The sequence below is a fragment of the Amblyomma americanum genome, chromosome 2 (assembly GCF_052857255.1).
Source record: "Amblyomma americanum isolate KBUSLIRL-KWMA chromosome 2, ASM5285725v1, whole genome shotgun sequence".
In the NCBI taxonomy this organism is placed as follows: domain Eukaryota; kingdom Metazoa; phylum Arthropoda; class Arachnida; order Ixodida; family Ixodidae; genus Amblyomma; species Amblyomma americanum.
The window spans coordinates 146,919,395-146,936,019 of NC_135498.1; the positions used below are offsets into that span (position 1 = coordinate 146,919,395).

At 45.8% G+C, this 16,625-nt stretch overlaps 1 protein-coding gene across 1 annotated transcript in view; it reads left to right on the forward strand.

The window, feature by feature from the left end:
- LOC144120132 (neprilysin-1-like) overlaps positions 1-16,625 on the forward strand; it is a 120,759-nt gene that overhangs the window by 26,872 nt on the left and 77,262 nt on the right. Inside the window, exons 5-8 of the mRNA XM_077652571.1 lie at positions 3,678-4,117; positions 6,163-6,294; positions 9,226-9,392; positions 13,950-14,151. Of these exons, the coding sequence (XP_077508697.1) occupies positions 3,678-4,117; positions 6,163-6,294; positions 9,226-9,392; positions 13,950-14,151 (941 nt within the window). The remainder of the gene's footprint in view (positions 1-3,677; positions 4,118-6,162; positions 6,295-9,225; positions 9,393-13,949; positions 14,152-16,625) is intronic.

Sequence of the window (16,625 nt, forward strand, 5' to 3'; positions counted from 1 at the left end):
ACTCGATCGCAAGCCGTCTGCGACTAGACCGAAGGCCCTCCCCAGTCGCATACCGACAGAATTCGCAGTGTCGCAGGTGAAAATCGCATGCATGTGAAACGGGCCTTAAGCGTTACCAGGTTTCGGTTCCAACGGCGGCCTGTCCGGAACCTATTATTCTTAGCTCCCTCTGCGGCGTCACAGGTCTGACCGCCTCCTTGGTTAGTTGCTCCGCAGCCTCTGGGGACTGAGGGCCGAGGGTTAATTGGTTTGTTCATAGAAGGTTGTGGCCAAGTAATACACCAGGGTGGCCAAATCCTGTTCTGATGAGGGAGCGCGTTGTCGGTTCTGGTCCCCGGGATAAGGCCGCACCCCAGGCCTGCATATGCAATTCCATCGACACGCGGAGTTTTTTTAAAAAACCCGGTCGAGAATTGCGCAGCCCCGTGATTCAAGCCCTGGTCCTCTTGCACGCGAGGCGGATGTTCTGCCTCTACGCCCTCGTTGCACCAAAGAAATATTGGTATGTATTTAAGCCTTGTGTTCGTGCTAAATACACTTCATGAAGCAGACAGGAGGGGAAACCAGAGCACAAGACGGAACAGAGTGTCCTGTGTTCTGGTGTCGTGCACACTCAGTTATCTGTCGTTTATTTATCGTTCATGCAAGCCGAAACTCGGCCATGTTTCTTGTTCTTCAGTCTTTAGGTCACATACAACTCTTCGTGACCCTATGTACCACAGCACACATACTGGTCCTCCCACTGTCTCTCGGAGTTCACACGAGTTCATCTTTGCATCACGGATGCCATCAAAACATCTCATCTAACCGTTTACGTTCCACCCTTAGTTGCGCGGATCTAAGTGTGAGTGTGGCAGCTTCGTCCGTCGTCTGCCACCAGCGATAGCTATAGCAGTACCGCGCACATCCTTCACCTTATGCGTGAACTCGCTCCCAGTCCCACCTGCACGACACAACTACATGTGACGCGGTTCTCCGCACCTCGCACATTAGAAAAATGTACTGGTGCTTGAGTTAAAAGCATTTTTGCCTTAAAACCATCCCTCAGGGTTCGACCGGAAGAGTGAATTGCTGGGCCAGTTGGTTCATGTCTACTAGGAAAAAGAACCAGCGAAAAAAAAAACACAGGACTAGAAGTAGCATACACACGCACACACAGTTGCCGGCGACTGTGTGTTGCGTTTCCTGTAGTCCTGTCTCTTTTTCTCGCTGGTTCTTTTTACGAGTAGAGTTTGACCGGAGGCAGCAAAGTATTTCGTTCTTGTAGCCACTGCGAGATGCATATAGAATATGAGACAGTTGTTGTTATTTCTTACGAAACTGTTTGAAAGCTACTTTCACTCTGTCTCTCATCTTGATGATGGTACCAATCCTCTTTTCATTCATAGCTCGGAACACCAGTTGCCCAACCTCGAAATAAGTTACGCTGAGGTTCACAATCTGCTATTAACAGTTGACACAACTAAAAGTGCGGGACCAGACGCCAAACCTAATATGTTCTTAAAGAGGTACTCGAAATGGAGTGCCCGTTATCTTACAGTCATTTTAAATTAATCACTGAACACGTCCTCTGTTCCCCAGGCTTGGAAAATTGCCAATGTCATCCCGGTGTTTAAATCTGGCGATACACAACAAATCAGAAATTACCGACGGATCTCCCTAATTTCCACTCGCTGCAAGCTTCTTGAGCACATTATTTACAAGCACATTGTTCAGTACTTAACTTGTGATAATCTACTGTCACACTGTCAGCACGGTTTTCGATCTGGTTTTTTCACTGTTACACACTCGAATTTACTCACGACATAGCTTCCGCATTAAATAACCGGGATCAAATCGATGCATTATTTATAGTTTATTTCAAAGCATTTGACATGGTCTGCAATAATAAGCTTCATTGTCAACTACGTACCATATTTAACGGCAATAAGTTACTCGATTGGATAACTGACTACTTATACTTAAGATCCCAGTTCGTCACTTCAACCATGCACTGTCATCGTCAGTCACTGTAACTTCATATGTGCCCCAAAGATCGGAGCTCGGGCCTGTATTATAATTTTCATTAATGATGCAGCAAATGTTATTAATGACACCGCAGTGAAGTTACGCTTATGCGCCGATGACAGCGTGCTTTATCGCAACATTGCTAACGCCCATGATCAACAGCAACTAAACAAAGTGTTTTCATTGTTCTGTGAATAAAGGAACGCATGGCAAATAAAAATTAATTTCACTAAAACAGTTGCGATGGACTTCGGTAACAAAAAAAAATCCGCTGCATTTCTCTTACAGCAAAAACGGTAACTGCTTGACCCATGTCAGCGAGTTCACATATCCTGGTGTTATTTTTTCTTATAACGTAAAATAGAATGCTCATATTAACAACATTTCTAAGAAAGCATATCGCAAACTTGGCTATTTCAAACGAACCTTAAAAAATGCCCCGAAGGTATGTAAATTAACTGCTTACAAATCACTAGTTCGACCGACCCTGGAATACGCCTTAACTGTTGGTCCCCTCAACACACGCGAGACATTGACCGTTTAGAATCAGTTAAAAAAAAAGCAATACGATTCATCTTCGGCCGGTACGATCGCAACTTTTCAACTTCTTCACATGTGCACACTTTATCTTTGCAAACATTAGACCATAGGCGCGCATGTGAACGCATCATCGTGTTGCACAAGGTCGTTCATTCGTCATCTGCATTCAGGCACCTTTCTCATTTGTGCCCTCAAGCGCACGTGCAACGCGACAGAACCACCCATTAAACATTGTTCCTTTCAAACCACATATAGATTGCTTTAAATTTTCCTTTTTCCCGCTAACTGTTGAAATTTAGAATCGACTGGACGGCTCACTTCGCCCATTGTTAATTGAAGAGTTCGTTAATCAGTTGCCTGAGAATTTGACCTGTTGATCTGTTTTTAATACTTATATGTTATCTATTTCTATGCTAGCCATGTTATTTGTTTTTACTAATGTATGTACCCCCCCCCCCCCCCCCTGCTATGTCTCTCCTCCGAGACAGCGGTATTTGTAAATAAATAAAATAAAGCCATGAGTATTCTCCTAGAAGAGGTAGTATTGTCCCCAGTTTGACTTTCGTATGCAGCCTGTGTTTGTTCTTCAGATACTGAGACCTCGCTACAGTGGCTAACCTCCTGTGGCGTTCGACTGCTCAGCCTAAGCAGGCGGTATTAAGTTCGGGCAACGGTTTCCGCATTTCGATGGAGGCAAAATGGAAGAACGCTTGGGCACTGTGCAATATCAATGCTCCTTAAAGAATCCTAGGTGGCCTAAATTAATCCCAAAGCCTCCACTGCGGAATCTCTGACAGTCCATCTGACCTTAAGCCCAACTTCCATACCGTACCGTACCGTACCATGCCATACCATGCCATCAGATCACGAGAGGTGGAATGGAAGAACTCTGACAGTAACCTAACTTTACCGAGGAAGAAACTCATCTTTATTAGTGAGTGCCCATGTCTAGGTTTGAAGTGACAGTATGATTCAAAAACAAATATATGCCTTTTAAATGTTCATACTTGAGTAAAGACCATCACAACGAGCACCAATGCCACTGCCGGTTTCAGTTAGGCTTTAAAACATCTACGAGTGTGGACAAAGCTCCAACGTGACCTAATGCACAATTGCGCGTCCTCCTTCAGGGCACTGGCAGCGGTACCGCAAGCAGGGCGGGCAGCGTTCCCCACGAACAGAAAGTGAAAAATCTTGAACAGGAGAGCGAAGAACTGCCTCCCCATTTCGATGTGCCGCCTGCTTTCGAAATGGACGTGGCTGTTCCGGCCGAAGCAGTGACTACCTCCGACTTGCCTCCACCTCTTGACCTGGACATGCCGCTGCCTCCTCCTCTCGACCTGGACATGCCACTGCCTCCTCCTCTCGACCTGGACATGCCCCTGCCTCCTCCTCTCGACCTGGACATGCCCCTGCCATCGTCACCACGCAAAGGCAGCGCACCCGGCGCGTCCCCTCGTCCAGTGATGGACGAGCCTCAGCCGAAGCCAAAGAAAGGATTTTTCAGGTTTCCCTTTTTCAAGAGTGGAGGAGAGCCGCCACCTCAGCCCCCACAGCCAGAGGAGCCTGCGTGAGTCAGCGGCGTTTAGCTTGCCTCTTTGTTTGTAGTCAGCAGTGACCGCCCTTCGAATCAGGAGTAAGCAGTAACTGCGGTATTTGGAGCTACAGTAAAACTAAAAAAAACTCTTGGGCGATCCGAAAGTACGCCGAAAGTACAGCAGGAGGTAGTGCTTGCCTAGGAAGACAACGGAAATTCAATCTCGTGGGATGGTTACCGCTTTGTGACGCAATATTCTGCGACCGCTGTTGAGGTATTGTTTTTCACAATTTATTGAGGTAATACATTTTAAATCAGAATAAATAAATAAATAAATAAATATAAAAATAAATACCAGTGCAGACATTGTTACAGATATTATTAGAAGGAAGGCCTGAAACAAAAAGGTGTTGGGGAACGGGCCATGAAAAACAAAACAAGAAAATCGGTTCACTATGTGATCAGAAGCGATCGAGGGAAAATTCTAATGACGCAACTAAAAAAAAAATCCACCGATCCACTGCAAAGACCGAAAGAAAATGCACAACTAACTTTATTAAATAGTAGATAAGAGGTATTATTCATTTTTTGGGTTCAAGAAGCATGAAGTGTTTGAGCATTTGATATTATTGTCAGGTGTGTTCCACAGGCCTATGACTGGACACGTCAACGCCTGCATTGCATATTTTGCTTTATATACAGGAAAATACAGGTCATTATGAGATGAAAATGGTGCAATATTTATGGTTTATTACAGAGCGCTCTATTTAGTTTTCCACACATGCCCGTTATTCGATGAGCGCTGCTTTCCAGTAAGCCAGTCTAGGTGCGCCTCTTCTCGGGTGGTGCGCTTCGCAACAGCCGTTGCGGACGGACACAACTACATTCCTCCGCTCTACTCTCCTCCCTCTTTCCACGACCGCCACTCTTCGGATGGCTTCCGTGGCAGCCACACTACGGTTGCGCCTTCATACGCTCTCGCCATACCGTACTCCTTCCACGGCGGCCAACCTCCGGTCACGCATTCGTCCACTCTCGCCACAATTTCTTCCTTCCACAGTAACCACACTATGTGTGGCTCCCGTGGCAACCACTTCCCGGTTACGCAATCGTGCGCACTCCTCCATACCCTACTCCTTCCATGGTAGCCGTCCTCTGGCCATACGCGCCTCCTTCTACGATAGCCACATTCGGATGACTCTTGTAGCAGCCATCCTCCGGTTGCTCATTTCTCCGCTCGTCGTATCCTCCTCCCTCTATGGTAGCCACCCTGACAGTGGCTACCTTGGCAACGCACCCCCCCGGTTACGCCAACTACTACTAACTACTAGTACTAACAACAACAACAACGATGACGACGACAACGACAACGACAACAACAACAGCAACAACAGCAGCAGAAGCAACAACAACAACAACAATAGGTTAACACCTGTCGTTGTAATAATGTCCTTAACTTTACGATCACTGTGTTGACTAAAGGTGCCAGTGCGTAAAAAGTTTTGAAATCCTCAAACAACACCAGCGATCAAACAACACCAAACAATCAGCGTGCCACAGTGGCATAATCTGAATGAATGTCAACGACATTACGCTTTTTCAGATGCATCGAAATGTCCTCACATGGGCGTTTTTTGGGGGGGGGGGGGGGGGGCTATACAGTAAACCTATGGCACTAATAGATGTTTCCTGTCGTTCCGGAAATAGCCAGCAGCAGCGAATTCGTGTTGCAGCAGCAGCAGCTATTTAGTGTTAGCATAGCTCTATGAAGTTTGCTCATCTTGATCTAAGCCACTAGCATGCTGAATTTCATTACTGCTTCACCCGAGCGATACTACAATCTCCTTTGTCTAGTGGAGTGAGGCTCCCCCTCAAACCAGGTCCACTTTGCTTCGTGCTGCCCCATGGTAGTCTGCTATCATTGCTCGCAGTGCGAGAGGTGCTATTGTCTGCGCTTCTGCCATTTTGTGTTTTCCTTTTCCTTTCTGAGGCGAGGAAACAGCAAAGTGTACCAGCTCCGTGGTGCGGGACCTTCGTCACGGGAGCGCGCCAACTGAAGCTATATATCCCCTTCACAGGACGACGACGGGTGAGCCTGTGACGAGCTCCCAGAATCCCGTCGCGGTGTTCAAGGACCAACCTCCTCCGAAGCCCTCCCTATTCTCTCGGTTACGGGGCTTCATGAAAAAGGCGCCCCCCGAAGCCAACAGGTGCGTGCTCTCCAATTTTGCTCTGTTGCATTTGTATGCAGGGGTGGGTACCCGAGCTGTGGGGCTCCGTGCTCGAAGGCTTGACCTGCGGTTAAAAGTATATGAAGGAACCAGGTTTTGCTAATTTGGATCTGCACTTGATTTTTCAAATGGCCGCAGGCCCCGATGTGCACCTCATGCAGCCAGTGGCGAGCTGGAGAACATCTGGGTGATTCGTGAAAAATTTATTTCTGTCGCTGGCCATGTCATTTTTGCGAACTCCTCGACTTGTGACTGGCGATAAATTTGTTTCTAGCGAGCATGTCTAGGCACGTTGAAAGGAAAAGCGAGGACTTCTGGCGCGAATTTGTTTTGACGGTTACAAAAACCAGTTTCGTGCTATTGAGGAGGAAAAACGTACAATTTAGGCGATAATAATAATAATAATAATAATAATAATAATAATAATAATAATAATAATAATAATAATAATAATAATAATAATAGTTGGTTTTTTGGGGGGAAAGGAAATGGCGCAGTATCTGTCTCATATATCGTTGGACAGTGAACCGCGCCGTAAGGGAAGGGATAAAGGAGGGAGTGAAAGAAGAAAGGAAGAAGAGGTGCCGTAGTGGAGGGCTCCGGAATAATTTCGACCACCTGGGGATCTTTAACGTGCACTGACATCGCACAGCACACGGGCGCCTTAGCGTTTTTCCTCCATACAAATGCAGCCGCCGCGGTCGGGTTCGAACCCGGGAACTCCGGATCAGTAGTCGAGCTCCTAACCACTGAGCCACCGCGGCGGGGCTAGGCGATAGTGCAGAAGATGAAATTAAAAAAAAGATGGTAAGCATGCTTCCGCTTCTTGCGTGCAGCGTTGGCGCAAACTCACTTGCATAGCTAGGGGAACGTAATTATAACAGCAACAGTTGATTGCATGAAGAGTATCATTTTTTTTAATTACTATATCCTAGTGTCAGACGTACTATAGAGGCAGAATGCAGTTGGCCTCGAAGGACAGACTACCGCTATGTGCTGACAAAGAGGCTGTTTTGAAAGCTTTTGTAAGCTAGAAAGGAACGAGAGGGAAGTTTAGCAGCTGCCACCACCAGCCTTTTCCACGAGTACGATTTACGATGTCAGTAAAATGTTTTTGAATAAAAGTTAAAAAAAGGAACTATAACGAGTCTTAGTGTTCGGCAGCTTTCGCATTGCTATCGCTAATGCACTTGTATGTTATAAGGAAGCCAAAAGTCACCGGAACCAAGTCAGATAACGGTATGTTTCTTTTTATTTTTAGTTTCGGTTATCTGAGGTAAATTAATAGTGCAACTTTTCCATTGCTGAAAGTTCACTTTTTAGAAAGCAGTAGATTAGGCTCTCAAGGTTAGGTTACACGCAAACATAAATACCCCCCAATGCAGAAGTTTCAACAGCCGCCACCGTAGCTCAGTTTGTAGGACAGCGGACGCGAAATTCGAAGGTCGTGGGCTCGGATACCTCCGGCAGCTTGCGCTTATTTTTATTCTGTTTTCTAATAAGTTAACCTTTTGTGATAAGTTAACCTTGAGTCACTTATCATAGATCCCCACAAATGTAAAAAACAAAACACAAACATTTTCTAAAGCTGCTTGGTTTCGGTGACTGTTCGCTTCCTTCGTATGTATGCCTTAATGAGTTCCTCATCTTTCTTCCGTTGTCTGCTTTTATCTAATAAGGAAGACAAAAACAAAAAATTATGAACCTCATGACGCTCGGCTTCACTGGCGGCGTCCCAAGTTTGATGCGCACACGCGTGCGAAAACATTCCAAGTTGGACTCGAAGTTTCTCTACATTCAAGGCATATGGTAACTAGCGTTAAAGACAAGGACAGAAGAGAGGCGGACACCACGAACGCTAGACTGGGAAAACGTCTTTTCAAGTTTAGAAAACGTCTGCGGAGGTATCAAATGCCGAGTTGCTGGAGTTTAGCAGCAGGAAGAGCCTGGCGGGGTTGTCCTCATTGTTTGTTTGAGTTTAAAATAGTGCGTGCACACAATCGGCGCCCGAATGACATTCAGAAAGCTTAGATTCAGTCTGCATTGAAGCCTATATTACTCCTCAATATATATTGAGCGTTCCATCGCTGCTATATATCTCCAAGCGGTATTTTATGAGAAGAATAAAGCTCTGGGCACACGAACCTCACCATAATAAAACCATCAATGTGAAATTTATGCAGAAGTCGTTTATTTAGTTCGTGAAACGTCCCCTTAACTGATGTTCTCGAACAGTTTGTACACTTTTGAGGAAGAAACTTGAGGGGTACTCTGGAAGACTGCCTAGCGAACTTAAATCGGGGGTAGGTTTTTATCATAACATTAGAAATAAAATTTCCAGCCCTTCTTAATTGCGGGCACCCTTCCTACGTTCCGAATGGAGTGCATTCAAATCTGCACGTACTGCGCACAATCGACTGCTGCGGTTTTCCTATGAGGATAACAAAAATTAACATCGCAGAAAATAATGTACCAAATTACCCTGACATCATCGTGTGCTTTCAATTTTGTGGGAGCTGCATCAGCATCGTCGGCGCTATCACTTCTGCTACATCAGGTGGCACTGCCGCAATCTGGAAGCCATGTATGTCGTTAAATTTAAGGCATTGGTTTGCGACATTTTTATGTTGGATGCTCATTTTCGTCATGTAGACGTTCATTAATCCTAGTCTCGAACTGAGTTTATTAAGTAATGAATGCTTCCTTCATAGAGCCGAAGGCCGGGAACAATATTTATTAGGTTCTTTGCTCGCTGAACTAAGACAATATATCTTTTTAAGTGCTTATTACGTCGACCTTTGCGTTGCGATTGTATTCGTCTACTGATTTATGCACTACCTTTTTGCGCAAGACATCTCTCTATATAAGTAATTATAAACAGGCATAAAGTGACACTCCGCTCGCTCTCAGGGATTCCGACCAGACTCAGGACCACATGACGACCATACCCGAGGGCTACCCGGTCACCGAGACCGTCCAGGCAGCGGAGGTAGCGCCGACCGCGGCGGCACAGCCGGTCCCCGAAGAGCTGCCGTTTTCCTCGCAGCCGCCGGTGCAGGTTTACCAGGCCATGTCCGGTAAGACTGAGGCTGACTGCGCAAAGGACGCTGTGCTGCGATCGAAAACTAAGCGAACACACGTACGAAGAAGGCACAAGTACAGAACACAGGAGAAGCTCCCTCTACTTGATCTCAGCGATATTAAACTACATGTTCTGGCGCAAGTTCGGCTGGCGCATCGCGCTTCTGGGTGCAGGAAGCCGGGATAACCCATGTGTCCCTCGCTTGGGAAAATGACCAGAGACCCCTCTCAGTTTTCACAAAAGCAGCTGGTTGGATAATAAATATTCCAAGTTATGTATTTGCGTTCTGAATTAGTTGGACAGCGCTCGCCGGAGTTCTCCCCGGCAAAAGCAATTCCAGAATTTTTTCAATGTATTGAATGGGTAGCGTTGAGATTGTACTAAGACTTCTGCTGACTAAGCACACGCTGGGCTGTGCTATGGCGATCATCTCAATTTCAAGATCTGTAAGCGAAGTCATACGAATTGAATTTGTATTTTGCTTCCGAAATATTATTATTCACGGTACAGCTTAGAGGCCTCGTAAGGGCTGAATATATTTAGGGCGGGGTGAGAATTATAAAATATACAGAAACTGAAAAAGAGAAGCAAGGAAAGGTATGCTGTCAAGGGGGCTCGGAAATAATGAAGCATAAAAGTGCAGCACAAAGGAAAGGTTGTGAAAAACAAGTGATGGTACATAAACGTCAAACATGGCGGAAAACGCAGCCTTAAATGCCAAATTGTGCAGAACAAAAAGTAAATAAAAATGGTACAAATAAAAAATAAATATCCCCCTCCCACCCCCCACCCCCCTAAAAAAATACAAGTAACATCCCGACGAAAACGAACCCAGTAAGAAATAAAGGCAAAACATGATTACGGAGCAATAAGGAGGCGATTGTAAGCAATGAACGAAAATATACCAAGGAACAATAATTGAAATAATAAAAACGAAGTACACAATCCCAGATTTTCGTTAACACTGCGCGACGTTCAACTGCGCGGCATGTCACCGCCGTATAAAGGCGGCAAGCGAAGAAACAGGCGAGATTTCGCGCAAGCCCTCAATCCTGGCGTCTGCGTTCTCTTCTACGCTGTTCTTTTCGCTAGGACACCCACACTGCCAGACGATATGTGTCTAAAAAAAACGGTAAAAAGTAGAATACGTGCAGGACTAAGATAAGTCACTGTGACGCGCGTTCTCTTTGTCTTTTGTATTCCTGCAGCTTACGCACGCGAAACGCAGTTATCATAAAAATAGCAACAAGGAGATTTGTCAACATGCGCCAAGTATTGCCTGGAAAGTGAACCATTTGGTTTCCACTAGCCTGCTTTGAAGATAGAACACAATAACGGCGGCATGAATTGCTTTTGTAATTTTCGAGTTGCTAGAAGGCGTAAAATATCGGAATCTTTCAAAGGCGCTTTTCTGTCTTTCTGTTTTCCACTTAAGACCTTTTTTGTTTTGCAAACAGTGTGTTGCATAGCGTGTGTCCTTGTGAAGAGAGCAGCGTAGCAGACGACGCTCGTACTGGAAAGGACTTAGTGTGCTTGCGCGAACTCTACCTATTTCCCCGCTTATCGCCGCCGGTCTCAGTGCGTTAGCAAGCTAAGTTGTTGACGGCTGCGCGATATTAGTTAGTTTTTGAATACGAGGACTCTATTGATTAGGGGGATAGGGAAATTGCGGGGCGCAGTGCGCATAGGCAGAACAATAACGCCCTTCGAATTATTGTCCCGCGCATACGCACTGGTGCCTCATTGTTCACCTATCCCTCTAAACGATAGCGTCTTCCTGTTTTAAAGGTCCCTACTAGCGCGACGGCGTTAGGGGTAGCGTTCAGCGGAGAACCCGGCGTAGGTGACATGGTCGCCGGTGTGTGCAGAAAAGCCGTATTGGTCGAGATGGTCGTGATGTCACATGCAGAGATGTGGAATGTGAAGTGTTTAGAAGTTGAAAGACTGATTGTCGCAACATGACGCAAAAGTCATTAGGACATGTAAGTACACACAGGAAATGAACTGCGCTGAAAAAAAATTGCGGTTATTAGTCGGGAATCGAACCCCTAACGCTTGGGTCGCAACTTACTCTACCCCTAGGCCACGCAGGTATGTTCACGCCACTCAGTTAAAGCGGGGCTTTATATTTATTTCACGTAGTCTTTCACATTATGCGGAGACTGTGACCGTGCCCACGTGTGCAAGAGGAGCAGGACGCATTAACGATATCGCGTCATACCCTTGACGACGAAGTTTAAGCGTCCCACAAATATTGAGTACAATCCGTAGGGCTGTGCAAAAGGAAGCCGTGCAAAGGAATACAAAGATAAATAAGTACCTATATCCGAGCAGAGGAGCTCGCGGAGTCGAGATAAGTTTATTTGGTAAGAAAGGTTCGTGTCTTCAGCTGAGAGACTAGTATTTTAAAGATGAAATTCCCATGCACTTACTGTCACATTTTGAATTCGTGGTGTCGAGCTTGAAGTCACAAAATTGCGCCGACGATTCGGGCCGGTTATCTGTGACGCAAACACAGCCGCCTTCGTTTTCGCCGTTTTGACTGTGTTCGTAATTTGCGCGTTTTTATTCAAACAGAACTTCAGAAAAATATATCGAAGCCAAATAATTTCTCACTTTAACACGTTCTGAGTCGTGTTCTTCTTGACAAGTAATGACCCAGCATTTATACCCTATAGTCACAAAATAATCCTAATTTGCATAGAAGAGCACTGTGAGTGGCACGGGAACCTGACCGCATTACGAATTCTCTCTCGTATCGAAACGTTGCTCTTGGCTTAATCTGCATAACCGACTTCCTTGCACGCTAACCTATTACACTATAAACAGGAATATGCCTATGAGGGACTAAAAAGGGGAGTAAACTGTCCTCTATTGCACTCCCTTTCATAAAAAATAGAGTGCGCTAGAGGACAGCCTCTCACCTCTTTAGTCTTTTCTGTTTAGAGTGTAGACATAAACTCGGCTTTAATTGAGGTCAGTCCCATTAAACAAGCCCCTAGGTGATTTGCGGCGAAGAACGCCCGGCTGAATCAGAAGCAGTAAAAATTACTATTCCTGGATGACGTCTTTCTTATTTCCGTGCCGCGTATCGCTGTGTTACGCACTGTACTTTCAACAAACAATTGGCACCACAACCCTTGCAATGATTTCCTATGCAGCGGTCGTTTGAAATGATTTCTTTTATGAGAGGTAAAACTACTTTTATATTTTATGTTTCATTTTCTCAGGATTCTATATATATGACAAGCGTACTTTTCCATAGCGCGATAATATGTTCTGAAACGCGGAACACTTTAGAATACAGAGAATAAAACTTAATTTTGTAGGGGACTCCATTTCCAAGCACGTGTCTACTTTTCAACTTGGCAACGTCATACGTAGTGACAAAAGACTTATGTCCGAGAAATTTTCTCTCAAAATTTCGAAATTGTTTTCGAAGCAATGAAAATGAAACGTCTAATTTTTTTTATTATCCTGTTAAGTGGCGCCCATAGGGAGACATAAGAAACACATGCATTACATTGTTTTCTTTTGAGCAACCTGTTCAGTTCATTAGCGCATGATTTCGTAAGCAGTTTGTGAAGAGAAATAATTGAAAAAAGCAAATTCAACTCCAATGCTTTAAATTCTTCGTAACCGTATCAACTGTGGCGTTTTAAGTAATCAGAGGGCGTAATAAAAAGAAATTTTTCACATAAACCCGGGTTGAGACTTTTGGCTTGCGAAAAAAAAAAAAACAGTAGGACTCCAAAGCTGAATTTAGAACTGCATGTAGTCATTGAAGTACCCAGATCGCCGTGTGGCTAACTTCTTCGAGAAAGTAGTTAAAAAGTTTTGTCCTGCTGATTCAAGAGTTCACAGTATGAAAAGATGACCACGAAACCATAGGGAACGTATAATACGCCCAACTTAGAACTACACTTTCAAATTGGCTTCAAACGGCAGTTCTAACTGGGTTTACAAAAGAATTATCTGATATACTGAGTTGTAAATGGAGCTTCTGTCCTGCGCTTTTCCTCATTCTACATCGCTCTGTGCTTGCTTAGTATAACGAGTCCTAACCAAACTGCCCAATCAACTGGTATGTTCCGCCTCTATATGTAAAGCAGGATTCTTGCTGATTCTTTCTAGTTCACGTTTAATTTTTGCAGGAGAGGCGAAGAATACTCGCATTAACTTCCACTGTACTCACGTACCTGTCGGGTAACTACGTGGTGGACTGCAATCTATTTCAGAAAGATTCGGTTGTTTTCAGCAGCATGCTTGCAAGCTGTTTGCGCCTTTCGAAGCGCCGTCTCGTTGCCATGCGCCAGCGCGAGTGATCGTTCCGTAAATTTCGTGCGCTCCAGTTACGCCATTCCTCCGGAGTTCCTTTAAACTGCGAAGAATGGGGAGAATTGAGGTCTGTTGTTGTGTGCTCGGTCGCGACGCGGTAACATTCGAATCGGCGAGAGCTTGAGCTGCAAAGATGCTGGATGGCCAGTTACGAAACGTGGTTGCCGACGAGGCGTTCGAAGGGCTTCGGTGGACAACGTGCGAATTATTCCAGGCCCAGAACCACCACTGGGGTGGAGGAAGTCGCCTGTCGGGTCCCGCAGGGGCTCTGGTCGGGGGTCTGACAAGGTATCGGGGCAAGAAAGCCCCATCTCTCCTGCTTCTCGGTCCGGCGCTGGCTCCGCAGCCAAGTCGGGCCAAGAGAGTGGGTCCACCCGGTCGAAGGAAACCAGCAGCCGAGACAAGTCTGACCGAAGGTTCGTGGCCACATTTATTTTTTCTTGCCCAATAAATATCTTGAGGACTGGTGTGCACCTTCGAAGGTGGTTCGTTGTATATGCATATCTGAGCATAGTGTCGGCTGGTGGATCCAGACTGTGCTGACGCGTGCAGCATAACAAAACTTAATTGGGCGTGCTTACACCACGTCGTTAGTCTCGTTCCAATCTGCGGCATTATATAGGACGGAAAGCCTCGAACAGGATTGTGGTTGACCGAAAAGCCTGAATCAATGCACGCTTATGAGGGGAAGCTCCCGCAACATAATCGCAGATGCATTTAAAACTAAATTTAACGAAGTGAAGAGCAGGCACCAAATGTTTCTTTAAACACGGAAAGCTGTGAAATCGAATAAGGCGATTTTTGCGCCCTTCGAAACCTAAAATTGTGTTGTAGCAGCACCCAGAAGCTACCGCGGCTGATTAGCTAATATCCGCGCCTGCGCATATGAAAAGTCCGCTCAGGCGGCGTGAATCACTCGTGCATGAAAACGCCAACTGATAAAGCGGATTCCAAGCCAGCTAGGGAAGTGTCGCCGACTGCCGAGTCCGTTATTCCATGCAGCGGCAGAGCTTGGAGCCACGTCAAAACAAAACCAGGGCCGTGACTTGGGTGCCAAGATTTTACTGTTAGCACGCTGCCAATAATCTGAGACATCGTGGGCAAAATAAGAGAGAAATCACCCGCCTTTTTTGTTTGCTAATTTCTTCCCGGGAAAAAACTTGGCTAAATCTGGTTTAGTGGTCGTTTGTGCCGGTATTTCGGCTGATTGAGAACATCGAACCCTACGGGTATGTGGAAAAGAACTCCAGACACAAATCGTCGGGTCTCCACATATATATTTGACGGCACCCGCTCAACCAGACGGGAGCGGGACAGCGTGGCGAGAGCATTTGGTTGAGCAGCCACGAAATAAAATGTTGGCAGGTGTGCTGGGGTGTGTCATCATCTTCTGCGGCCGACCACGCTACAGGTTCTTCCCAGGGACTCAAAATTTGTTCGTTTGGTTTGCAACGTCGCAAAAGCCGGGTTTCGTTAGATAGAGTTTTAAATCTATTTCCGCAACTACATGTGGAAGCTGAATAAACTAGTAAGGCATGTTGCTGGGCTAGTGGTTTAGCATTTTTTGAAGCTTGGAAAAAAATCCACCTTGGCGCAAATAAATTCACACAGACAAAACAAAAGAGGCGCCTATCCGTTGTCTCCTTGTCTCTTTTGTTTTGTCTGTGTGAATTTATTTGCGCCAAGGTGGATTTTTTCCAAGCTTCAAAAAATGAATAAGCCAGTTTTTTTAGCTGTAGGAGTAGTAAGTGCAAACACTCCTGGAAAAAAAGGAATCAGTTTTATGTCATTCATACCTAAGGAAAACACAAACAGTGAAAAAAGGTGACGAAGGCACTCGGCGGCGATTGCTCGCATTCGATAAAATTACTCTGAAAACATTGATTAGAAGATCGCTGGCGTGCTCTCACTGCACCTGAGTTGAGTTTCAGTCAATAATGCTAACACTTGAAGACGGTTGCGGTTTGTCCTCGCGGAAAACAATAAGCGCACCCAAAAGAACGGCTGAGTGCGAACGCTTCAGCAATTCAGAAATGCACTGTTCCGGAAACATAGTCTTTTTGATATCTAAGGCCCACAAATGTTAGAGGCTAAGGACTGCAAATGTGAGCATAAACCACTTCTGCGAGATTTGCTTCAAAAGAAACTCGGTGGTGGGATAATGAAAAGCTTGACAATGCGCCGTTGAGTGCGATTTGCGGACAACTGTTTTTGAATGCGTTACTATGTACAATAGAGAAGTCGGCCGTTGTCAGGAGAGTCCATGGGAGGGGCCATAATAGCTGAGGCTGAGGTAGGAGCTGAGAAACTTTTCAAGCGTCTTTGGCAGAATACATGGTAAACACAGTTCCAGGGCGACCGACATCTAAGAGACTTTGAGGCGGAATGAAGCGCTGTCCTGCTCTGCTGCTTGTCATACTCGCAAGGGTGAAAATCAGTCACGAAACCGTGACTACACCGCCTATTTCTCTCTGCATCCTTTCACTCCCGCATTCATTCCTTACGCGAAGGCGCGCTTCAGGCGACCAGCGAGGGTGGCAAGAAGGGCAGCTTTCCTCTCTTGAAAAAATTGAAAAACCTGTTCGTCCGTTCTTGCGTTAATGAGCCTCGATTGTGTGCAAAGCGAGCTGTCATGATCTTTTCCGTATACACGTTGTGGGCACTGCGAAGCGTCGGGACTCGCAGGTGACGGCGTGAAACACTGAAGCTATTGGCAACCTACACAAAGTTAGCCGTACCGATCGCAGCGCCGATCACAGCGCAGATCACAGCAGACCGAGAGGAGCAAACAATGTTCGGTTGCACCCTTAGTGCGTATCTGCCGCACTTGTTTGCGCTCAGAGGTGTGCGTGCGTGTGTGTGTGTGTGTGTGTGTGTGTGTGTGTGTGTG